At 40.5% G+C, this 26943-nt stretch overlaps 1 protein-coding gene across 1 annotated transcript; it reads right to left on the reverse strand.

Moving 5' to 3' along the window:
- Positions 1-1183: 1183 nt before the first annotated feature.
- Positions 1184-25825, reverse strand: LOC115223494 (cytoplasmic tRNA 2-thiolation protein 1). The gene is made up of 15 exons (XM_029794104.2): positions 25638-25825; positions 22108-22231; positions 20669-20787; positions 19556-19612; positions 18175-18232; positions 16431-16508; positions 14570-14611; positions 11814-11863; positions 10492-10556; positions 8337-8402; positions 6833-6891; positions 5865-5924; positions 4561-4648; positions 3195-3231; positions 1184-1489 (listed from the first exon to the last, which is right to left on the reverse strand). Exons 1-15 carry the CDS (start codon positions 25692-25694, stop codon positions 1244-1246), a joined length of 1206 nt encoding a protein of 401 aa, XP_029649964.1. The 5' UTR covers positions 25695-25825; the 3' UTR covers positions 1184-1243.
- Positions 25826-26943: the final 1118 nt, after the last annotated feature.

The following is a 26943-nucleotide window of genomic DNA, read 5'->3' on the forward strand; positions in this document are numbered from 1 at the left end:
TATTTTACCTCAGTTTTTTTTTTTCCCATCATTTCATTGTAAATAAATAAAGTGGAAAAGTATGCATACTTTTGTTTATTTTTATATATAACAGTTTTGTTATGTATAAAATCTGTCTATATATACAGTAATCCCTTGCCATATTGCAGTCTGCCTATCGTGGATTATAACTTAAGCTTACGCCGAGTCCTCCGTGGTGTAGTTTTGCATTTATAATTTAAAAAATATACAATACAGTAGTTTTTACTTCATGGATTTTCACCTATTGCAGGGGCTTTGGAACCTAACACCTGTAATAGTTGAGGGATTACTGTATATATATACATATATATTACTGTATATATATATATATTTTGTTGAGGAATAATTCAGGAGCAATTTTTCAAATCTAAAAATGCATGCAGAAATAAAATGTTTGATGTTATTTGAAAGATAATTTTTTGCTCTACAGATAATGTTTCGATTTTTGTGTATTTTCAGATCATTAAAATGGAATGTCAAGTGGACAAAATAGCATTTTTGACACCATTTGCTTTTTGCATTTAATCAAGGTGTTAAGGCTGCAGAAGCTGCTCATGAGATTTGTGCTGTGTATGGATGGAGAAAGAGCAATGCCTCAAAGTGCTGCCCACTGTTGGTTTTCACAATTCAAAAATGAGAATTTTGACCTCAAGAATGGATCACATGCCGATCGACCAATTGAGTTTGATGAAGAGCGATTGAATCAGCTTCTTCACAAAAATCCACGTCAAACGACCAGAAAATTGGCAGAGCAGAGGGATGAAAAAAAAAAACAACTGTGGTGAACCACCTTCACTCAATGGGCAAGGTTCATTGAACTCAATTTGTCGATTGGTGTGTGAGGAGTCCTTGCAGTCAAAATTTCCATTTTTGAAGTGCAAAGCAACAGTGGGTGGTACTTTGAGGCATTGCTCCTTCTCCATACACAACACAAATCTCACTAACAATTTTGGCGGCTTTAACACTTCAATTGAATGCAAAAAGCAAATGGTATTGAAAGTGCTCAATTTTGTCCACTTGACATTCCATTTTAATGATCTGAAAATACATTGGCCGCAGTCAAAGGACTGAAACAAGTAAAAAAAATGAATGATATATATACATGCACACACACATGTAGATACATATATTCACATCATACACACAAAAAAAACATGAAGTCTTTGAAAGGAATGAAAATATAAAACTTTTACTTGAAATAAATACTAAATCCATCGTTGTGTCAAAGTGACACCTGCTGGTTGATGGTATTGGATAGGTGTGTATGAGAGTGTGCAAGGCTGTGTCTGTCAGCGTCAATGGTAGAATTAATACATGTATCACCATCTCCTTTCTTCTCTTGTTCTGTTCCATTACATTGGCCATTGACCATATTAGATGTGGACCCTCCACAGCAAGAACCTGAAGTCTGACAGCAGCCATTGTCTCCTGCTGTTTCTACTTTTAAAGCTGACAATTTTTCCTCCATCTGCAATTTCAACATGAAAACAAAGATGCATTTAAAAAAAGAACTTCAGGAAACAACTTATTAAAAATATGTCATATACCTCGTCTGGCACCTGTGCCAGTGGCACGCAAAAGCACCTGCTACACTCACAGAGTGGTTGGCGTTAGGAAGGGCATCCAGCCGTAGAAACATTGCCAGATCATACTGGGCCTGGTGCAGCCCTCTGGCTTCCCAGACCCCAGTTGAACCGACCAACCCATGCTAGCATGGAAAGCGGACGCTAAATGATGATGAATAATACAAAAAATAATAAAAAAGAGAGAAAAAGATTCCTGGATTTGCTTTAATCTTTTAGAGGCAAACCTACAGAAGGCAACCTTTCTATGTGACACACAAAAGAATGATGACAATCAATATCATTTTCCCATGCTGGCATGAGTCAAACAACTTGATAAGTGTTGGCAAGCTGGAGAGCAACAGTATGCTCCGGTTGTCTGTTTTGAAATGGTTTTTATGATTGGATTTCCTTCCTAACACCAACCACTTCACATCGTGTATTGGGTGCTTTTAACCCTTTAGTGTTCAGATTATTCTGTCAGATGTGATATTTGTTTATTTATATTGTTTTGAATTAATCATGTATTATCTTGTAATTTAGAGATTTCAGTGATGCTATTTTTTAGTTTTAGAATGACATGGTAGGGCTGAGGTGAGAGGCGAGAGCTGGTCAGTTTCAATATAAAACAGGTTAAATATTTTGGCCGGATATGGCCGGTTTGAATGCCAAAGGGTTAATGTGGCACAAACATGAGGGCTTTTAATGTGGCATCAGTACAGGTGCTTCTAACAATGTTAATGATGTTATTGAAAATTTTGTAAAACAAAATGTCTTAAAAGTCTTTTATGGATCTTTATCATTTTTTTTTTTACGCTGTTAATTGAGTTTAGCAGTTGAGATATGTGTGGGTTTGATTTCTGGCGGAACAATGTGTCCTTCAGCAAGACACTTTATTTCATGCTGCTCTAGTCCACTCACCTAGCAGAAGTGAGTGGTACCTGTATTTCTAAGGACCGACCCTGGCAGAATTTGAACTCGGAGCATAGTGACGGGCAAAATACTGCTAAGCATTTTGTCCTGTGTGTTAATGACTCTGCCAGCTCACCTCCTTAGTAATTAATAATAATAATAATAGTTTCAAATGTTTTGGGTGCGGATAAGTCAATTACATCAATTTGTTTTACTGACCCTGAAACGACCTTGGCAGAATTTGAACTTGGATCAGAAAGGCAGACAAAAATGTTACTAAGCATTTTGCCTGGTGTGCTAACAAGTCTGCCAGCTCCCTACCACCTTAATAATAATAATCATCATCATCATCATTTAACGTCCGTTCTCCATGCTAGCATGGGTTCGACCAGGGATCTGGGAAGCCAGAAGGCTGCACCAGGCTCCAGACTTATCTGGCAGTGTTTCTACAGTTGGATGCCCTTCCTAACGCCAACCACTCCGTGAGTGTAGTGGGTGCTTTTTACGTGCCACCTGCACAGGTGCCAGGCGAGGCTGGCAACAGCCACGGTCGGATTGGTGTATTTTATGTGCCACCAGCACGGAAGCCAGTCGAGGCGGCGCTGGCATCGGCCACGAGTCGGATAATAATAATAATAATAAGTTACACGCAAATGTAAGAGATCTGAAACAAAGTGAACGAATAAAGTTAACACTCACCTTTCGTCGTTCTTTGTGTGTTTTACCAATTCCGAGCCTGACAAAAAAAAAACCAAAAAAACACATCATGTATTGAAAGACCAGGAGAAACAAAAGAAAAATAAACCCAGTCAACCTACTGTTAACTTCTGCTTCCATTTCTGCCTAATTTATCAACAGAGAATCGAGCCATCTTACTTTCTGGGAAAGAGACAGTCATGATGTTCATCGACCACATTCAGATGGTGCTTTTTTACGAACCAGTAATATAAAGGGAGAAATTTGACAAGACAGTCAGTCACCGGCTGACACTCGCTGACGATACATCGAAGAGGCCAGGGAATAGAAGAAAGAAGACATGCACCCAACACCAGAGCTGAAGACACCTCCGAAAGGTGGGGGCCCCCGCCACGTCAAAACGGTAGAGGAGTAGGGGCCGAAACCGGACGTGGTTCCTTCTGATGATGTCTTGAGCTAACTGGATCCTATAAAGGAGCTGTTGTGGTAGCAGACCACGAAACACGGTCGTAATTCCCCTAGATCATAGATGCATAGTTGGAAAGGAGTCCAGCAGTTTTGCTCCAGTTGAATGGATTGTCTCCGGTGCGTATTAGGAAGGCTGGCGTTGTCAAAGTCCATCGTGCTAGCAAGGATCAGACAGAGTTCTGTGGCTGGATGTCCTTCCTGTCACCAACCCTTGTTTTCAAGAAAGCTAATATTCCCCCACGGCCAGACATGTTTTCCTAGAATATAGGGGAAATGAATAACATTTGTTTATCACAAGGACACACCCACAGATACATAATGGCCTTTCAGTTCCTTTCTACCGAATCCACTGTCCCCTGCTACTGCTTGACAACCAGTGTTGGTGTGTTTATGTTCCCACAGTTTAGTGATTTGACAAGAGAGACTGATAGAGGCTTAGAAAATAAATGCTGGGATCAATTCATTCAGCTAAAAATTCCTCAAGGTGGTGCCCCAGCATGGCCACAGTCTAATGACTGAAACAAGTAAAAGATAAAAGATATATTTGTGGGTGTGTGAAATGGACACTACTTTAATATTAATGAATAGTTGTCCAAAGGGTCTAGTGCTGTTCACAAATGTCCATTTCCTTGGGTTGAAGAAAGGTTTTGCAAGTAAAATTCAAAAGGGTCTGCTAAAGGGGTTGCTCTCTTTTTTTAAGGGGTTGGTAGATTTACTGTGGGTCTAATTCAGCATCACTACTCAACCCATGGGCCCTTTTATTGGGGTCCACACAGTTGTAAGTATACGGGCCATGTCCCTTTCTTTCACCAGTGTCAGAGTATCTGAAAAGGGATCAAGGTATATAAGGATATTGCCCTTCCTACTATGACCAAACCATTGAAAGTAAATGTCACTTTACCTTGGGACTCCTTTGTTAAGACCTTCAAGAAGGACACAGGCTTTGCATACGGGTTGGCTGGACATGAAATGACATCGGCTGCATGTTCCTGCAAAAACAGAGTGTCACAGGTTGTTATTGCTGTTGTTGTTGCAAAAAGAATTTTATAAATATATAACAAACTGGTTTGTTTTTAAATTGCTGTGTGTGGTGAGGACGCATGATGCCCCAGGGTGTTTTTGTACATTTTTGAAACAAGAATTGGAAACAAAAGCTGAAGAGGGCATGGGACCGAAGTGATGAAAGTTGAGTACTTTGACATGTGGCACCATGTTGCAGGGAATAAACTACACCACATGTGTGTCTGACTGACTCAGTTCAATTCCCAAGTGCCTAAATAAAGCTGAGAATACAGGGACTTCAATCATTTTACAGGAATACATCATTAATGTTTTAACATTCACTTTTCCATGCAGGCATGGATACGGCTGGATGCTTTTCTCTCCAAACCTCACTTGAGATTCCAAGGCAGCATTTCCCCCACTTGCCCTTCACAACAAGTAGCCAAACTGGGATTCATCCAAAAGATATTTGAATTAGAGTTATTTGACAAGATGCTTAGCTCAGAAATGAGGGAGTCTCTCAAAGTCGAGCTATTACTCCTCCTCATTGAGAGGTCACAGCTCTAGTATTGCGTACATGTACTGTATTTTAACATGTATAAGGAACCCCCTAATTTTTGGGGCTTAAAATCTGGAAAAAAAGGTTTTATAAGGTATTATGATACTATCCATTATAAGAAACACCCATGTTTTTTAAACCTAATTTTGACAAAAAAGGGTTCCTTATACACGTTAAAATACGGTAATTAGAATGTTGCATGAAGAATTGTAAGACATATTCTTCAAGGCAAACCAATTGGCAGGGGGCCTAGGGGTTGACCAAGAATATGATGGTGGGATAATATCCATAGCCTCAGCTGGTTTCTCTTGGGCTTCCAACCAGAAAGTCTGAAGAGGGTTGTTTCTGATAAGGCCCCCAAGAGAAGGTGCCAGAGGACTCAACCCCCATGGTCCTTCCCATGAATTGATGGATGTCAGTTCACACAAATTCAAGACATATACTCTTAAGAGAGAGACAGCAGAGGTGTCAACCCAGCAAGACAGGGAAGATCTGCTGTAGAGGATCCGGATCCAAATACACCCTTTGTTAGAATATAGTAAATTAGGAGGCTTAATGGAATGGTCAGAAGACCAAGATGTGAGAGGATGGGGTGGTGACGAATAAAAATTAAATTACAGCAAAATGGTGATAGGTTTACTCACTTTGGACTGGAAGTTTTATCTGTTTCTTAATAGCAAGACTTTCTCCAGAATGGATGATATCTGAGTTAAAGATAACACTCTATAAATATATTTATAACACGAGATGTAAGAAGATAAATATATCATTAACATTTTAATGTCCACTTTTCCATGCTCTCATGGGTCAGAGGGAATTTGTTGAAGTGGATTTTCTACAGCTGGATGCTCTTCTTGTCACTAACCTTCACCTGTTTCCAAGTAAGGTAATATTTCCCCATGGCCAGACATGTCTTCATGAAGGACACGACTTGCACAACAGAGACATTCATTTACAATCATCATATAAAGCCAAATCAAGAAGACAGTAACACACACACACTCGACAGGCTTTGATGTTTCGAGCCTAAGCTCTTCAACAGAAAGGATTAAAAGGGAAAAAAAACAGAGAGAGAGAAAGTGTTTGGGGATGAAACATGATGAAATGGCCAGAAAAAAGAGGCTGCCAACCAAATCCACTTGCAAAGCTTTGTTTTGTCAGCCCTGGGCCAACTTAGAAGACACTTGTTCCAGGTGCCATGCTGTGGGACTGAACTCAGAAACATGCGATTCGGAAGCAAACTTTTAACCGCACAGTAATGCCTGCATTTCCACAGGCCTCTTTTTTCTGGCCATTTCATCATGTTCCATCCCAAAACACTTTATCTCTCTCTCTGTTTTTTTTCCCTTTTAATCCTTTCTGTTGAAGAGCTTAGGCTCGAAACATCAAAGACATTTCCATTTTTCCTGAGTGTTAAACTAATACACCTGCTTGTTGTTCTTTCACCCGTCTTCATCATTTGTTTTCTGTAAATTTGAACTATACATATGTATACGTACTTTATCAAATAAAAACGAGATGGTCACAGCTGGCACACTTTGGATCATATGCCAGTCTACTGGATCAGGACTGACCTAGGACCAATTAACAACTTTAATAAAATCTTACTCACCAATAATTGAGCTGGGTCGAATGATTTCTAGGTCCTTGATATATGCACGAGCAAAACCCCTGAATAAAGAAAATAGAATAAAAACAAAATGAATTAATTCAATATTTATTTATAAAAAAACCCCCAAAACTTACAGTTTTTGTCTGACTCAATTTTCTAAATATTTATCTGGTTTTATCTAAGAAGGAAGAGTGGAACATCTGACCATTTTTCAGGGACTCTTAGCCTGGTTAAGGTGAAGTTATCCTCAGGCTGGAAATCTAATTCCTCAGCTTGAAAAAGTAGGAGATTTAGTTGAAGGGGGGGCTATGGACCAAAAGGTGGTGGTTAAATGATAGCTTTAACCCCTTAGCATTCACATTACTTTGTCAAATGTAAGACTTATTTATTTATTCCCATTGTTTTGAATTATCTGATAGTTTCAAGATTTTGACGGTGATTGTTTATTTTTAGAATGACATTGTAGGGTAGGTGTGAGAGGCTGGATTTGGCCAGTTTGAAGATAAAACAAGCACAATATTTAGGCCCAGATATAGTTGGTTTAAATACTAAAAGGTTAGTCTATCACCCAAAAAGCAGGAATTGTCCTTCCAAAGAGTTTCCTTTCATTAAATTTCCTCTAAAAAGTTTCCATCAGCCTGGGGTTACAAGTAGAAGACATATCCCTAAGGTGCTGTCCCAGGGATTGAACATGAAACCCCACTATCATCATAAACATTCCATGTTCCCTTTACCATGCTTCCATGGGTCAGACGGAGTTTATTGAGACGGATTTTCTAAAACAGCCGGATGCCTTCCCTGTCACTGACTCTTTCGCCACAACTTTCTCTCACTCTTTCCCCTGCATCTAGCAGCTCACCTGAGATGGACTGGCATCCCATCCAGGTGATTAACCTATACACCAATGAAACCGGCCCTTATGAGACAGACATGGCTTGAGAAGGAACAAACACACGCTATCCCAGTTGCAACCCAACCCAAATAACTGAGAATCCATACAAGCAGAGTGGACAACAGGTGGAATATTGATTTCACACTTTGGCACAAGGCCACTAACTTCAACGGAGAGTGATAGTCCAGTACTCAATTGGTACTTATTTTATTCATCTTGAAAGGATGAAAGCAAAATCAACCTTGATGGAGTTTGAACTCAGAATATAAAGATTAGCAGCATTTTGCCCAGAGTGCTAACGATTCTGCCAGCTCATTGTCTCAAGAAATACTGAGTTAAAGGACCATTTGTTATTTCTTTATTGCCCACAAGGGGCTAAACATAGAGGGGACAAACAAGGACAGACAAAGGGATTAAGTCGATTACATTGACCCCAGTTCGTAACTGGTACTTAATTTATCGACCCAGAAAGGATGAAAGGCAAATTCGACCTCGGCGAAATTTGAACTCAGAATGTAACGGTAGACAAAATACCGCTAAGCATTTCACCCGGCGTGCTAATGTTTTTGCCAGCTCACCTGAATTAAAGAACCGTTTGTGTTGATGACTTACCTGTAGGCATTGGGAGAGTATATACACTCAGTGGAGAAGTAATCCAGTTTCTTAAAGTAAGCATACCTGAATGGAACAAAGGTAGACAATTATTAGTTATTTTATTATTTTTGTAATCAAATCAGTTATTTACTAATTAATTCAATGAATTAATCATTTCAGTAATGAAGTTAGTTATTTGAATAGGCATGAAGAGCATCATTCCAGTGTGGTTGATGCCAGTAAGAGAGAAGAAAGAGGAGCATTCCGCCAGTTATGACAACGAGGGTCTCAGCTGATACGATCAACAGAACAGCTTGCTTGTGAAATTAACGTGCAAGTGGTTGAGCACTCCACAGACATGTGTACCCATCGCATAATTCTCAGGGAGGTTCAGCATGACACAGAGTGTGACAAGGCTGGCCCTTTGAAATACAGGTACTACTCATTTTTGCCAGCTGAGTGGACTCGAGCAACGTGAAATAAAGTGCCTTGCTCAAGGACGCAACGTGTCGCCGGGAATTGAACTCACAACCTTATGATTGTAAGCCGATTGCTCTAACCACTAAGCCACAATGCCAGTACTGACCTACTGTTTCTCGTGCCAGTTGCATGTAAAAAGTACCCACTACACTCTCGGAGTGGTTGGCATTAGGAAGGGCAGCCAGCTGTAGAAACCTTGCCAGATCAGATTGGAGCCTGGTGCAGCCTCCTGGCTTGCCAGCCCTCAGTCAAACCATCCAACACATGCCAGCATGGAAAGCGGATGTTGAATGATGATGATGATGTGGCTGTGTGGTAAGAAGCTTGTTCCCCAACCACATGATTCCGGGTTCAGTCCCACTACATGGCTCCTTGGGCAAGTGTCTTCTACAAAAGCCCTGGACCAACCAAACTCTTGTGAGGGGATTTGGTAGACGGAAACTGAAAGAAGCCTGTCATATATATATATATATTTATGTGAGTGGGTGTCTTTGTGTCTGTGTTTGACCCCCACCATTGCTTGACAACCGATGTTAGTGTGGTTATGTCCCTGAAACTTAACGGTTTGGCAAAAGCAACCGATAGAATAAGTACTAGGCTTACAAAGAATGACATTATTTACACTTGATGGGTATTTGTCCCCATCTTGTTTGTTGCTAACACAATGTTTCGGCTGATATACCCTCCAGCCTTCATCAGGTGTCTTGGGAAAATTTCAAACTTGGATTCTCATTCCTAAGGTAGTGATGTAGTGGTTAAGGGCACAGACTACTAACCCCAAGATTCTGAGTTCAATTCCAAGCAGTGACCTGAATAATAATAATAACATTGAAAAATACTTTAGGAAAGAGAACCCAGGTTCAAAATTTCCCCAAGACACCTGATGAAGGCTGGAGGGTATATCAGCTGAAATATTGTGTTAACAACAAACAAGATGAGGACAAATATCCGTCAAATGTAAATAATATCGCCCTACCAGCATATACAGCTGGAGGGATATTGAGATCATTAATGGATGATCTGGTCTCTCTTAAGTCAACATCGGGATCCTATCCAGAAGAAATACAACATGACACCTTGGGCAGATTGGAACACATGACCTATGAGCAGGTAGTCCAATACCTTCGCCACTGGGCCAGCTCACCTTTCACACAAAAAACTGGTAGAATTAAGTGGTGGTGGTGATGCTGCTGCTGCACCGCCGCCGCAACAACCACCACCCTCCTCCCCCTCACTGCACAATGAAATGTCATATCATTGGATTTGAACCTCAGAAGCATGACTTAACACTCCATTACTCTATCCACTTATATTCTGATTGATTAGTCAGAGAAACAAGAGAAGAATCCATGCCCTTCAGAGTTAAAGTTAAGATCAAAGCATTTAATCTGGTGCTTTACTATTTTAGGCAAGTCATAAGATTAAAAAGTTACGACTGTCTTAAAATGTTTAGTCTTGGCTTAATCCTATGACGCCATGCAACAGTTTTAGTTCAAAATGTTATGCAATGGCTCAGTGTTAAGATGTATAATAATCTCAGTCTTCAGATGTTACACAAGCCTTAGTCTTAAGATGTATGACAGCCTTAGTCTTAAGATGTATAATAGGTCTTATTTGATAACTTTGTCCTAAGATGTTAAGCAATGACTGTTATGTAATGACAATATTTAAAAAATGTTCTGAAATGGCTTACATGACAATCTCCTTTTCATAGGTGTATTTCAGAGGTTTACAACGTGGTAGCATTCCTTCAGAAGCCTAAAAAAAAAAAAAAAATGGAGAAGAATATAGCAGTGGTTTAACCTTGTAAGATCATTAGGACATCCTGCTGGCTAGTTTGGCATTAGGAAGAAGACATGGCCAATGTCTGCAAAATGATACTCATTTTATGTGAATTGAGACACAATTTTTTTTTGTTACATCATCATCATCATCATCGTTTAACGTCTGCTTTCCATGCTAGAATGGGTTGGACGATTTGACTGAGGACTGGCAAACCAGATGGCTGCACCAGGCTCCAATCTGATCTGGCAGAGTTTCTACAGCTGGGTGCCCTTCCTAACGCCAACCACTCCGAGAGTGTAGTGGGTGCTTTTATGGGCCACCGGTACAAGGGCCAGTCAGGCAATACTGGCAATGGCCATACTCAAATGGTGATTTTTACGTGCCACCTGCACAGGAGCCAGTCCAGCGGCACTGGCAACAACCTCGCTCGAATGTTTTTTTCACATGCCACTGGCACAAGTGCCAATAAGGTGACGCTGGTAACGATCATGCTCGAATGGTGCTTTTTACATGCCACCGACACGGAAGCCAGTTAGCCGCTCTGGCAACGATCACACTCGGATGGTGCTCTTAGCGCTCCACTAGCACCGATGCCAGTCATCGAATTTGATAACACCCTTATCTTTTTTTGTTACTCATAAAAGAGTTCTGTTTTCTTTAGTGAGGAAGAATCAGTTTATTTTCCCCCAAAGAGTTAATCAACAGCTAGAGCATTAATTAGTAAATTGTGGTCTGAGAGTCACATGCAGCTTGCAGGGCTTTCTCAATGGCACACCTTATGTAAAGTGACCTTGAAACTCTTTTTAGCAGTGTGGCTTGTCTGATGATGAGTCACATCTCATGTGGCCTACATCTTGAAAAAGGATCTCCATGCCTGACTCAGAGTCCAAACCATTGTGCAAATCCATTTCTACATCACCTCCCCAGGTAAACATAACTCCAAAGATAAACTTACTTAAAAAAAGACATCCTTAAAGTTTTAATTAGACTTATAATAATTAATTAGTAACATAGACACAAGGCCAGACATTTGATAGGGAAGAGGTTAGTTCATTAAATCATAATACTCGATTGGTGCTTTATAGATGCTGAAAGGATGAAAAACAAAGTTGATCTCAACAGGATTTGAACTCAGAATCTAAACAGAATGAAACAAGAAGTCATGCGATGCCTGAGCTTAAACAGGATCACATTAATTATTAAAGAGTGAAATAATGGCAGTAAACTCACCGTGGTGATTGCTGTACAGCGAGAAAGCCGAGATATGTCTCCTCGTAAAACTACAATAGAAAATAGAAATAGACGACTTTGTCAAGTCTCCAGCATGGCCACAGTCTAATGACTCAAAACAAATAAAAGATGGAAGATTATAATAATGAAATTATTGTATACAGTGCTCAGGTGCAATACAACTTGTCAAAAGTGCATATAAAATATATGCAGTAATGTATAAATGTCTGGAAAGTGAACAATGTATAAGTCAGATAAATGCTTGTGTGTGTATGCAGGGGAGAAAATCAGGTGTAGTGTTGGCGAATCTCAGGAAGCATGGAAGTTTTGAAGGATGCAAATTAACTGAAACAAACGAAATGGATTCCAACAGAAATACGGCAATGAAAAGGTAAAAACAAGACTGCATGAACAATAGGATTTAAATTCATAGATTTTTTTGTTGTTGTTGTTGTGGTTTAAAAACAGGGAGAAGAGAAAAAACATAAGAGGCACAGGAGTGGCTGTGTGGTAAGTAGCTTGCTTACCAACCACACGGTTCCGGGTTCAGTCCCATTGCGTGGCACCTTGGGCAAGTGTCTTCAACTATAGCCTCGGGCCGACCAAAGCCTTGTGAGTGGATTTGGTAGACGGAAACTGGAAAGAAGCCAGTTGTATATATGTATGTATGTATGTGTGTTTGTCCCCACCAATATCACTTGACAAACGATGTTGGTGTGTTCATGTCCCCGTAACTTAGCGGTTCGGCAAAAGAGACCGATAGAATAAGTACTAGGCTTACAAAGAACAAGTCCTGGGGTCGATTTCCTCGACTAAAGGTGGTGCTCCAGCATGGCCTCAGTCAAATGACTAAAACAAGTAAAAGAGTATAACCAACCAAATGTTATAAGTAGTTAAAAGGATGAACTTTATAAGAAGCTGTTGATGAGCTCAGGAGTTTCTTTTGAATTTTCTTTGGTGGTTTCACTAGTGTCAGTGTTACATAAAAAGCACCCAGCCACACCCTGTAAAGTGGTTGGCATTAGGAAGGGCATCCAGCTGTGGAAACCATGCCAAAACATGCAGTGGAGCTGGTCACAGTCCTCTGGTTTGCTGGCCCCTGCTGAACAATCCAGCCCATGCCTTGCATGGAAATACATGGCAAAGGGACATTAAATCATCAATTAATATCTGTTTTCCATGCTGGCATGGGTTGGACTGTTTGACAGAAGCTGACCAGCTGAAGGGCAGTTCAGGCCCCTGGTTCGTTTTGGCATGGTTTCCTGATGCCAACCACTCTACAGAGTGTACTGGGTGCTTTTACGCAACACTGGCATGGGTGCTTTTTAACGTGGTACCAGCACCTATGAGCCCACAAAATTAGGGATGCTCAGCTGGGGAGGGCTGCAGGGGATGAGCCTGTATGTAAGGACAACCACACTTTTACTTAGCTCGATGTGTCTTTTCAAGTACAGCATATTTGTGTGTGTGTGTGTGGTTTTTATTCATTTAATGTCCATTTTCCTTCCCTGCTACAAGGGCCAGGCAATGGTTTATTTGAGGCAGGATTCTATGCCTAGTTGCTCTGTCCAGCTTTTCAAGTAAAAGATTCTTTTCATTTCACTTGGGCAGAAATCATCATCATCATTGTTTAACGTCCGTTTTCCATGCTAGCATGGGGTGGACGGTTCGACCCGGGTCTGGGAAGCCAGGAGGCTGCACCAGGCTCCAGTCTGATCTGGCAGTATTTCTACAGCTGGATGCCCTTCCTAACACCAACCACTCCGTGAGTATAGTGGGTGCTTTTTATGTGCCAAGCAAGGCTGGCAACAGCCACGATCGGTTGGTGCTTTTTATGTGCCACCGGCACAGGGACCACAACTACAATTTCCACTTGATTTTTTGATGTTGATGTACTTGACTCAATAGGTCTCCTCAAGCATACACACACACACATATATATAAGTATATATATATATATGTGTATATATATGTATATATATATATATATGTAAATGAGTTGTCAAAATGCCACCATGGAATGTAACTACCATCACCATTTCCCTTGGCCAGTGACAAGCAGTTGTGCAATGTCAGCAGCCATGCACATTCACAAATGCATATGTCCTGTACACCAATTATATTTTCACCAACATAAACACACGAAACAAGCTTACTTAATTCACCCACAAAATGTAAGTCAGCGTGGGGCTATAGCAGAAGACACACTTGCTTATGGCACCATTTAACAAGACCAAATTCCAAGCTAAATATCCATGCCTCTATCTTATATGCATGTATGTATGTATGTATATAAATATAAGAAGAATTCACAATAAAACAAAAGATGAAGACAGGTGGTGTAGACAACAAACAGATGTATTAGTATAATGCTTGGGAAGTGTAAGAGTCTTTAATGTTTTGAGCCTATGCTCTTCAGCAGAAAGAAACAAGGAAAGAAAATAAAGAACGTGTAGTGACTAGCGAGATATATATATATATATATATATATGTGAGTGTGTGTGTATATATATATATATATATATATATATGTGTGTGTGTGTGTGTGTGTGTGTGTGTGTGTGTGTGTGTGTGTGTATATATGTGTGTGTGTGTATATATGTGTGTGTGTGTATGTATATATATATATATATGTGTGTGTGTGTGTGTGTATATATATATATGTGTGTGTGTGTGCATGTATAAAGAGAAAGAAAGGGAGAGAAGGGTGGAGAGAGAGAGAGAGAGGCAGAGAGGTGCAACATGAAGAAACTCACCATTCATAATAACAGTCTCTGCAATGTCATCAGCATTGTGACCTTTAGAAAAGAAATTGGAGCTGAATTATGGTAAATATTTAGATAGAATGACACAGTGGTATAAGGTGGGAGTGGGAGAATGAAGAATACAGGACTCTCATCTCATTTGAAATCTGCTCACACAGTTACATATACACGTGTGTGCCTAATACACAAGCAAACAAGCATCAATGAATGATTAAAAGAGAGAAAAAAAAAAACTCTGCTGTCAATGCATGAAGTATATATATTGACACTGTTTATATAAACAATCTTAGCAGTTGCTTTATAAAATATAATATATATATATGTGTGTGTGTGTGTGTGTGTGATGCACAATGGCCCAGTGGTTAGGGCAGCGGGCTTGCGGTTGAGCGAAAACACCTAAAGCTCCACAAGGCTCCGGTAGGGGGGTGGTGGCAATTCCTGCTGTACTATTTCACCACAACTTTCTCTCACTCTTTCTTCTTAGCCAGCGGGGTGGTGTCATTTGAAGGCTAAAACAATGCGAAGCGCATTGTGACCAGCAATGTGTAACAACAACCGATAGCCTGGTCAGTCATGGTGATCATGATATATATATATATATATATATAAGGAATTTATGTCTAATGACATAGTATAATAGGTATTTATAAGTTCTTGGTTTGGTGCACCACTAAAACATTTGCTTGAACTCCAATTTAAGCAAAGGTGGAGCTGAAGCTGTCGAACAAAGATGGCAAGAAGTGGTCTGTCATTGAACAGGTGTGTGTATGTATATACATATATATACATATATATATACATATATATATATATATATATATAGTGTGGCTGTGTGGTAAGAAGCTTGTTTCCCATCCACATGGTTCCGGCTTCAATCCCACTGCGTGGCACCTTGGGCAAGTGTCTTCTACTATAGCCCCGGGCTGACCAAAGCCTTGTGAGTGGATGTAGTGGATGGAAACTGAAAGAAGGTTGTCATCATCATCGTCGTCGTCTAACGTCCGTTTTCCATGCTGGCATGGGTTGGAAGGTTTGACTGAGGTCTAGCAAGCCAGTGGCTGCACAAGGCTCCAGCCTGATCTGTCAATGTTTCTACAGCTGGATGCCCTTCCTAACACCAACCACTCCGAGAGTGTAGTGGGTGCATATTTGTGTGTATCTGTGATTGTCACCCCCACCATTGCTTGACAACCGATGTTGGTGTGCTTACGTCCCTGTAACTTAGCAGTTCGGCAAAAGAGACCAATAGAATAAGTACTAGGCTTATAAAGAATAAGTCCTGGGGTTGATTTGTTTGACTAAAGGCAGTGCTCCAGCTTGGCCACAGTCAAACGACTGAAACAAGTAAAAGAATATAAATATATATATATATATATAAGTTTCTGGCTTTAAGGGTATTGTGAAAGGCCTGGTAGGAGGCCCAGCCTTCTGAGCTCTTTAACAGGGCTTAGAAAGACTGAAGGACTGCTGCAATAAGTATGTGAATCTGAGAGGGGAATGCCCAATCTTCCAAGTTCTTTATACAGGGCTTAGAAAAACTGAAGGACTGCTGCAATAAGTGTGTGAATCTGAGAGGAGAACATGTTGAATAAAATTATAATTAACAGATCCTCCAGTATTTTCTTCTGCCCCAAACCAGGGACTTTTCAGCACCCCCTCATAACCTCAATACATGGCCACGAACGTTGTAGGAATCTGGGGTCATTTCCAGATAAACCCCATTTATTAACTTGTACTTCTTTTATCAACCTCACAATAATGGAAAACAAAATCGACCCTGGTGGAGTCTGAACTCATATTTAAAAGCCCACACCTCTCACCTATTGAGTGCATTGCAATATTTAATGCTCACCTGTCACAATTTTATCAACCTTCAGCATCATGGCCCCACGATCGAGTGCTTGTCGACGAAAAACTCCACAAAAGGTACCTGTGAAAATAAACCAACACCATTAACAGCAGCAACAACAACAACACCGAAGTCTTGTATTTCATATTTTAGTCAACATACAATGGATATTTTAGAATTACATGACAGCCCCAACAGCCTCCAACATTACCCACCATTTACCATGTCAATGAAGGGGGTCTAACCTGCTAAACATATCAGCCAAATCTCCTTTAAATCACACTATAATAGCTAGAAAAAAAATAAAAGGACACATTGGATAATGTAACCTTAGGTATATTATGCCTGGATAAAAGATGGGTTGGTCATGGTTGGAACACCTTTGCCTGGAGCAAAACAACAAAAACACAAAAAATTAGTCTTTTTTAACCCCCACCCACTCTCTCTCCTGTTGGCACCACCACCACCATAAATCTTAATATCTGTTGTCATAGTAACCTAAGAATATATTTTTTTTAATTAGTAGTTCTCAACCAGGGTCCATGCAAATAGAATAGTAAATTGGGGATCCAAAGCAGAATCTTAAGGGCTCAGGAAACCCCGTTAGGTTTCTTTCTGCATAAGGTAACATGTTCCCGACCAGCAATTCAGCATTTTGAAGAAGTTCCTATGAAACAAGTTTTTAAACATGAAATGGCTACAGGGGCCCCACTAGAGTAAAAAAACAAAAATGGTTGAGAACCACTGTTTTAACCCTTTAGCATTCAGATTACTTTCATCATCATCATCATTTAACGTCTGTTTTCCATGCTGGCATGGGTTGGATGGTTCGACTGAGGGCTGGCAAACCAGAAGGCTGCACCAGGCTCCAATCTGATCTGGCAAGGTTTCTACAGCTGGATGACCTTCCTAATGCCAACCACTCCAAGAGTGTAGTGGATGCTTTTTACGTGCCACTGGCATTGACCACACTCAAATGGTGTTTTTTACGTGCCACCGGCACAGGAGCCAGTCAGGTGGCACTAGCATCAACCATGCTCAAATGGTGCTTTTTACGTACCACCGGCACAGGAGCCAGTCAGGTGGCACTAGCATCAACCATGCTCAAATGGTGCTTTTTATGTACCACCGGCACAGGAGCCAGTCAGGTGGCACTAGCATCAACCATGCTCAAATGGTGCTTTTTACGTACCACCGGCACAGGAGCCAGTCAGGTGGCACTAGCATCAACCATGCTCAAATGGTGCTTTTTACGTACCACCGGCACAGGAGCCAGTCAGGTGGCACTAGCATCAACCATGCTCAAATGGTGCCTTTTACGTACCACCGGCACAGGAACCAGTAGGGTGGCACTGGCATCAATCATGCTCAAATGGTGTTTTTTACATGCCACCAGCACAGGAGCTAGTCGGGCGACACTAGCATCAACCATGCTCAAATGGTGTTTTTTACATGCCACTGGCACAGGAGCCAGTCAGGCGGAACTGGCATCGACCACGCTCAAATGGTGTTTGTTTTACATCAAATGTAATGTTTATATATTCACATTATTTTGAATTAATCCTGCATTATGTTGTAACTCCAAGAGTTCAATGATGATTGTTTAGCCTTACATTGTAGGGCAGGTGTGAGGGGCTGGATCTGGCCAGTTTGAACATAAAGCAGGTTGAATATTTTGGCTGGAAATGGTCAGTTTAGATGCTGAAGGGTTGAACAGAAGAAATGTTTCCAAAAAAGATAAACTCACAATTATTTTTGTTTCCTGCCGTCTTCACAATGGCATCCATTGTCCACCCGTAAAGTTCCTGTTTGTTTTGGAGAAAAAAAAAAGACAGGAAATACGAAAGGATTAAAGGATCAGATAGGTTGGTTGGTGGATGTTAAGTTGCGATGTTCATACCTTTTCCCAATGACATCAACAACATAACTGAAATCAAACTGATGGAGATGCAGACACGTGACATGAACGGACAATAACAGTTGGGTGTTGCTGTTGTTGTTTAACCCCTGGTCAGTCCTGATCCAGCAAGTTTAGAATCAAAACCATTCCAGCTATAACTATCCTGTCTATTTTTCAGACATAGTGTATCTAAGATTACATGTAGGCATGGGTTGGATGGCATGACCAGTGGTGGTAAGCTGGGGGCAGGTTTGAGCACTGTGCCAGACTCCAGTCTGATTTGCCATAGTTTCTACAGCTGTATGCCCTTCCTAATGCCAACCACTTCATAGAGTTCCTGGGTGCTTTTCCATGGCACTGCATGGGTGCCTCTATGTGTCATGGCACAGTTGCTTTTGCATGACGCCCCATGGGTGCTTTTGTTCGCCCCTTGTGGGTAATAAAAAATCTGCCACACGGTTGCTTTTCTGTGGCACCACTACGAGTGCTTTACACAACCAGCAGGATTTGTCTGCTGTGGGGTACGGGTCTTCTTGAGTACAGCCAAGCACCAGGTATCTTGGACCTTTGTCCTCTCTCCTGAAATCCCATCATGCAGTCTTAAATAATGTAATTTTAGATACACTATGACCCAGGGTGGCATGGTTATAGCAGCAATTCCTTCTATCATAGACATGTTCAATCACGATTAGCTGATTTAAACAACAAGCCTTTACAAGGTTCCTCATCTTGCTAGAAAGAGCAGCCAAATATTGTCAATAATATTTGTATTTAACTGTCTTATGAAAAGAAGCACATGGTGAACAATGTAGTCCTAGGTATACAAAAAAAGACAGGATGGTCACAACTAGAACACCTGGAGCTAACCAACAAGAACAACATACAATCATCATATTCATAAATTCTTTAATATTCAATACATAAGGGGAAGTGGCCTGGTGGTTAGGGTGTTGCACTCACAATCATAAGAACATAGTTTCAATTCCCAGACGAGTAGTTCATTGAGTTCTTGAGCAAAACTCTTCATTTCACATTGTTCCAGTTCACTCAGCTGTAAATGAGTGAACCCAGCAATGGATTGGCTTCCTATCCAGGGGGAATGTATAAGAACAACAGAGAGTCTGGTTGGTACATTAATATTCAATACAGAAAATTCCCTGAGCATCAAAGGTAAAAACAACGTGGAAGGAGAGAGAGAGAGCAAGAGAGAGAGAGAACAAGAACTTACCTCATATGAAACAATTTTCAAAGGTAGATCATACTGTTGTTGGTTCCGCTTCACTGTCTACAAGGAATAAAAAATAAAATTTTGATTTAATCAAGAATCAATGAAGAGAATTCAGTTTTAAAATGAGTTCAATACCACTTAGGTAAGTATCTTCTTCTACAACCCCAGGTTGACTAAAGTCTTGTCAGTGGATTTGGTAGGCACAAGTTGAAAGAGCAGCCAACCATGTGTGCATGAGTGTGTCTGTATCTCCTTGACTCGGCATTGCAGGTTAGTTGTAAGTGATTGTCATGAGTCATACAAGCTTTGTCACTTATTTCCGATATTCTGCAAGGTGGAAAGAACCCGTGGAAGAGGCAGACCCAGGAAGACAAGGGACAAGGTGGTGAAGCATAATTTTTGGATGTTGGGTTTCACAGAGGTAATGACAAAAGATTGAGACCTTTGGTAGTTTGCTGTGCTTCAGAAGATTCGTCAGGCCAAGTGAAAGCATAGTAGTAGATAGTGCCAGTGACACGTAAAAGGCATCCACTACACTCTTGAAGTGGTTGGCATGAGGAAGGGCATCCAGCCAAAATAAGACTGGGGCCTTGTGCAACTCTCTGGCTTACCAGTCGTAGTCGAGCCATCAGGATGATGATGATAATGATGATGGACATGTCTGGTCATGGAAAAGTTAGGATTGGTGAGAGGAAAGGTATCCGGCCATAGAAAATCTGCCTCCATTAACTCCATTCTGACCCATGGGTGGGACAGTTTGACAAAAGCTGGCCGGGCAGAAGCCTGCACCAGACTTCTGTGGCTGTTTTGGCAGGATTTTTACAGCTGGATGCCCTTCCTAACACTAACCAATCAGCAAAATGGACTTTGTGCTTTTTATGTGGCTTACGTACAGGTGAGGTCAGTTTTGGCAAGGTTTTTACAGCCGGATGCCCTTCCTAACACCAACCACTCAGCAGAGTGGACTTTGTGCGTTTTACATGGCATACGTACAGGTGAGGTCAGTTTTGGCAAGGTTTTTACAGCTGGATGCCCTTCCAAACACTGAAAAAGTTTTAAAATTCGATAAGGAAATATAAAAATAGAAATGAATAAATTAAATTAGTAACTTACTTCTAACGAGTCATCTCGGTAACCTGTGATTCCTTCATCAACAGAAAGTAAAATTAAATTAAGACCATAATTATATCTGGAGTTGAGTACCTTCAAGACATGTGCGAGAACTGTTGAGTCTGTAACGAAGATGAGAAACCATCAGGGGTTATTGGTTAATTCTAAATAAGACAGTGGAAAAAGAGTTTATATAAAAATTATACAAAAGGTTATTGTGTCTGGAGAGAGACATACTGCTTTAATATCTAACACACTCACCAGTTTAATTTCTACTCTTTTTTTTTGTTTTCCAAAAATTTTTGTTGCTCTTACAACCTTGTCAAAGGAAAACTTTTGGAAGACACACAAAAAAAAAAAAGAGTGGAAATTGAACCGGTGAGTGTGTTAGATATAAAGACAGCATGACTCTCCCCAGATATAACAAAATCTGTTTCAACACACAAATTCACATAAAGAATCTTGCAAACCAGATACAAAAATGAAATATATGAAAGGTGTAATACAGAATGGGTTGCGTAATAATTGGAGAAGAACCGCATAAAACTGGTTGAGAGAGAAGCGAATATAAATTGATCCAAACTGTGTCTTTTAATTGAGTCTTCAGTCAACTGGAACTAAATGGTAGAATTAGAGTATTGGACAAAATGTGTTGCAGTATTTGTTATGGTTCTATATGTTCTGGGTTCAAATTCCTATTGAAGACAACTTTGTCTTTCATCCTTTCAGGGTAATTAAAATAAAGGACCAGTCTGATGTAATCAACTGCCTCCTTCCCCAGCTCCTTCTTCTCAAATCTCAGACATTGTGTTTGTATTAGAAACAATTAATTAGCCCTGTGTCAGGTCCGATCAAACAAACTATGATTAAAGCCATTCAAGCCATGCCAATCCCACTTACTAGTATATCTTGTTTACATTGTCAAAAGTGCCAGTTGGTCTTTAAAACAGTAGGATGTGGTTTGGGGGAGATTTGACTGCTATTTCTAGTAGCTCAAGCAAGCCATTTGTTAATGCTGTTTAGTCCAGGTTAGTCCTTGATATTTATTTTTATATCGTGTGAAGTTCCAATGTGTCCTTCTTTATTTGAATATGGCGGAATTTGAGGAATATCTGGCTGTTATTTCTAGCAGGTCGACGCAATACTTTACGAGGAATACTTTATTTTATCAATTGCAGAAGAAAAGTGAAGTTGACGTCGGTTGATTCGAATAGCGAACGTAAAGGGAGATAACTTGTAACAGCTCGACATTGCGTCTGACAACGTGAACGATTCCATTCTGGGGTGGATGGGTGCCAAAAACAGTTGGAGGGTAGAGGTAGAAAGAAAGGAATGATGAAGCAAGTAAACAGAAGGGAAACAGTCAACTGTGGTTTTCAACAGGCAAAACAACAATAGCAAGAACAAGAACTGAGAACAATAAAATAAATAAAAGTTTTTACCTTTACCACCTGAAGCCCCTATTGCAATGGTTTCTCCCTCAGTAAACAGTTTGGCTGATACAATTGTTTGATGAATCTCCTCTTCAAACACATAGAAGAAGCATTCTTTGCAAAGACAGCAGCCCTAAAGAACAGAACCATGATGACAATAAGGAATTTTAAAATTAGTGCCATGTTTGTGAAACTGATGTTGGAAGGAATCAGCTGTACTATTCTTTAGTATTGAAACTGGCCCTACCCGGCCAAAATATTCTGCTTCATCTTCGAACTGGCCCTACCCGGCCAAAATATTCTGCTTCATCTTCGAACTGGCCCTACCCAGCCAAAATATTCTGCTTCATCTTCGAACTGGCCCTACCCAGCCAAAATATTCTGCTTCATCTTCGAACTGGCCCTACCCGGCCAAAATATTCTGCCTCATCTTCGAACTGGCCCTACCCGGCCAAAATATTCTGCTTCATCTTCGAACTGGCCCTACCCGGCCAAAATATTCTGCTTCATCTTCGAACTGGCCCTACCCAGCCAAAATATTCTGCTTCATCTTCGAACTGGCCCTACCCGGCCAAAATATTCTGCTTCATCTTCGAACTGGCCCTACCTGGCCAAAATATTCTGCTTCATCTTCGAACTGGCCCTACCTGGCCAAAATATTCTGCTTCATCTTCGAACTGGCCCTACCCGGCCAAAATATTCTGCTTCATCTTCGAACTGGCCCTACCTGGCCAAAATATTCTGCCTCATCTTCGAACTGGCCCTACCCGGCCAAAATATTCTGCCTCATCTTCGAACTGGCCCTACTCGGCCAAAATATTCTGCTTCATCTTCGAACTGGCCCTATCTGGCTAAAATATTCTGCCTCATCTTTGAACTGGCCCTACCCGGCCAAAATATTCTGCTTCATCTCCAAATTGGCCCTACCTGGCCAAAATATTCTGCTTCATCTTCGAACTGGCTCTACCCGGCCAAAATATTCTGCCTCATCTTCGAACTGGCCCTACCCAGCCAAAATATTCTGCTTCATCTTTGAACTGGCCCTATCTGGCCAAAATATTCTGTTCCATCTCCAAACAGGCCAGATCTGGCCTCTCACACTTACTCTACAATATTATTCTAAAAATAAACAATAACATCATTGAAACCTCAAAGCTGCAAAGTAATGCACTATTGATTCAAAGCAATGTGAACAAGGTGTTACATTTGGCAGAAAGGTGCTGACGGCACTTCTTGGAGACAACGGGTAACCATGTGCTCCTGCTCCTCTCAATCATGGTCAGGTCGTCGGTCTTGCTGGATCATGGAACAGGGTGTGAGGGCACCCATCAGAACTAAAAACAAAATCTGTTCAAACAGGGGCACAGGATTGCTGTCCTTGTCCCTCACCACACCAAACTAAGACCCTGTGGGTCAAGCAGAGGAAACTAGATCTCCGAATTAAATGATTGATCTTAGCAGAAGAGGGCAATGTCAGATGGACTGGCTAGAAAGGTGCAACTCTAAGAACAATGGAGCTAGCAGTATTCTGTTGCAACCCATCTTCTGGACCTTGCATGTCACTCTGGGTAGTGTTGTGGTAGAAGGATTTAGGATCATAGTGCATGGGGACTCTCTTGGTAAGGAGATCTCAACCCCCAAACAATTTCATGCCATAGGCTGATTTCTTTTTGATCCAACTCTTCCTTCTTTTTTTTGTTCCAGCATTTGGCAAAGAAATCTGAATGACAAAAAGTTAAATATTTAAGTCTTTTCAATTCTATATTTAAGAGATGAAGAAATATGTACATTATTTACATCTGACAGAGATATTTATCCTCATCTTGCTTGTTGTTAACATAATGTTTTGGCTGATATACCCTCCAGCCTTCATCAGGTGTCTTGGGGAAATTTCAAATCTGGGTTCTCATTCCTAAGGTATTTTTTGATGTTGTTATTATTATTATTATTATTATTATTATTCAGGTCACTGCCTGGAATCGAACTAGGAATCTTGGGTTAGTAGCCTGCGCTCTTAACCACTATGCCATATGCCCATGGGCTATATTCATATGTGCCACTATGCCATATGCCTCAAGATTTCGAGTTCGATTACAGGCAGTGACTTGAATAATAATAATAATGATAATAATAATAATAATATCGAAAAATACCTTAGGAATGAGAACCCAGGTTCAAAATTTTCCCAAGACACCTGATGAAGGCTGGAGGGTATATCAGACGAAATGTGTTAACAACAAACAAGATGAGGACAAACATCCGTCAAGTGTAAATAATGTATTTAGGTCTTTTGTGACCATATTTCTGCTGAAATCCACTGCCTTTGTATCAAGTAATTTTGAAAATAATAAAGAATGTATTGAAATGATTCTGTCATTATTAATCTGATGTTTGGAAGACAAAATTAACATGGAATTTCAATGGAAAGATTTCATTTATATTATTTTAAAACAGGGAGTTTGTATCATAGAACTAGGGGTGCTCATGGGCGGATTGGTATCAAAAGGGTTGAACTTTTAGGGATTAGTGAATTGGCAGAGTTGTTGCAGCGTGGAATAAATTGTGTTGCAGTATTAATTCCTAATCTATTTTCTAATCTATAGGTTCAAATACTGCACATGTGAATTTAGTCTTTCATCCTTCTGGGGTTGATAGGGAGTCTGTCTTCCTATGTGGTTGATTCATCTTGCTCTTTGTCCCTTTTTTTAGAAGAAATGGTTTGTGTTTTGAGGGAAAGGCTCCACCAGGTTTAAAAATGCTCAACACACACCATATATCACAGTGGTGTTCCTACAACTCCATCAAAAGTTGGAGGAGCAATGCAAGGCAAGCTTTCAAGGTAAAATGCCTTTAAACTTCCAAAAAACTCTTAAAGACTTGGTGCTTAGTTGTGGTTTCATGGCACAAACCAAATGAGAGATACATTTTTGTTTGTAATAAGACAGAAATATGAAGATGGTTAGTGGCTTTTAGCTATTCCAGGCCAGTGGGATTAATGTGGTGGATATTCTAGGTTAGATTATACTTAATATTTAAACCAGCTGCTTCCATAGGAAAGTTCATAGATTTACAAAACCAGCCAACCTCATTCAAGGTGAGGAAATAAAATAAAGAGATGTGAATTTATAACTATTGTAAGAATTGTCTCGCTTTTGTTTGGTACCTGCAGAAGCAAAATTAATTGGGGAAGGAATTCCTAAGAACTGAAGTACCAAGAAACAAGGACTGAATGAAGTGAACTAACTGCAACAGAAGAAACGGAGTGACTTTAGAGAAGATGCTGGTCTATCACAGACAACAAATAGAGTAGTGGTGGCCCTTATTCTAAATATAGAAGACACTTGCCCAAAGTGACGCGTGGTGACGTTCATGGCTCTCTCTCAATCTCAAAAGCTAACTTATACATGAAATTACATGGTGCCCATCGACAATGAGAACGGAGTCGTATGTCCAATTTACAGCTGAAGATTACATCATACTTCACAACACTTGCCACAAACACCCATCAAAACACACAGAATTGTAAGAATTACACTCACCGTCTTCGGTCGTTTTAGAGCGGCTGACTTCCCACAAAGGTTACACTTTCGTGGCATCTTTCTTTCCCAACGTTCTTTCGTTAATTACTCAAAATACAAGACAAATATTGAAATTAATTAGCGACTAAACAACTTTTTTCGTGTTTACCGACGACACATGGTTAGTGATCATGAATCGGCGGTTCTGATTGGTTACACCTTCTACATTTCAACCAATAGCTATAAATTTTATTAAAAGCACTATGCCAGGCGGTGTCATAAATATAGTATTCCCTTGTTGTAAAATATACCGGGTGAATTAGTTGTTAACGGGAATTGGGACATTATTTGGCATTGAGTAAGGCGGCGAGCTGGCAGAAACGTTAGCACACCGGGCGAAATGCTTAGCGGTGTTTCGTCTGCCGCTACGTTCTGAGTTCAAATTCCGCCGAGTTCTGAGTTCTAACGTTTCGTCAGCTCGTCAAGTAGTTTTTATATTTATTTTCACTTTAAATAAGTACAAAAATTATTTTCTATTCTAGGCACAAGGCCCGAAATTTTGGGGAGTGGGCCCAGTACGTAACTGGTACTTAATTTATCGACCCCGAAAGGCAAAGTCTACCGCGGCGGAATTTGAACTACCGCTAAGCATTTCGCCCGGTGTGCTAACGTTTCTTATTTCTTTACTGCCCACAAGGGGCTACATACAGAGGGGACAAACAAGGACAGACAAACGGATTAAGTCGATTATATCGATTCAAGTGCGTAACTGGTACTTATTTAATCGACCCAGGCGGAATTTGAACTCAGAACGTAGCGGCAGACGAAATACCTATTTTTTACTACCCACAAGGGGCTAAACACAGATATGACAAACAAGGACAGAGAAACGGATTAAGTCGATTATATCGACCCCAGTGCGTAACTGGTACTTATTTTATCGACCCCAAAAGGATGAAAGGCAAAGTCGACCTCCGCGGAATTTGAACTCAGAATGCAACAGCAGACGAAATACCTATTTCTTTACTACACACAAGGGGCTAAACACAGAGGGGACAAACAAGGACAGACAAACGGATTAAGTCGATTATATCGATTCAAGTGCGTAACTGGTACTTATTTAATCGACCCAGGCGGAATTTGAACTCAGAACGTAGCGGCCGACGAAATACCTATTTCTTTACTACCCACAAGGAGCTAAACACAGAGAGGACAAACAAGGAGAGACACACGGATTAAGTTGATTATATCGACCCCAGTGTGTAACTGGTACTTATTTTATCGACCCCAAAAGGATGAAAGGCAAAGTCGACCTCGGCGGAATTTG

The sequence above is a fragment of the Octopus sinensis genome, linkage group LG23, assembly GCF_006345805.1.
Source record: "Octopus sinensis linkage group LG23, ASM634580v1, whole genome shotgun sequence".
Lineage (NCBI taxonomy): Eukaryota > Metazoa > Mollusca > Cephalopoda > Octopoda > Octopodidae > Octopus > Octopus sinensis.

What these genes read in the sequence shown, in the direction of transcription:
- LOC115223494 (XM_029794104.2), bottom strand. Translation starts at nt 25,694, where the DNA reads ATGCCACGAAAGTGTAACCTTTGTGGGAAGTCAGCCGCTCTAAAACGA. An exon ending in AGAGACTGTTATTATGAATG is followed by an intron (nt 11,864 to 14,569) that starts GTGAGTTTCTTC and finishes TTTCTATTGTAG; the next exon opens with TTTTACGAGGAGACATATCT. An exon ending in TATGAAAAGGAGATTGTCAT is followed by an intron (nt 8,403 to 10,491) that starts GTAAGCCATTTC and finishes TGTTCCATTCAG; the next exon opens with GTATGCTTACTTTAAGAAAC.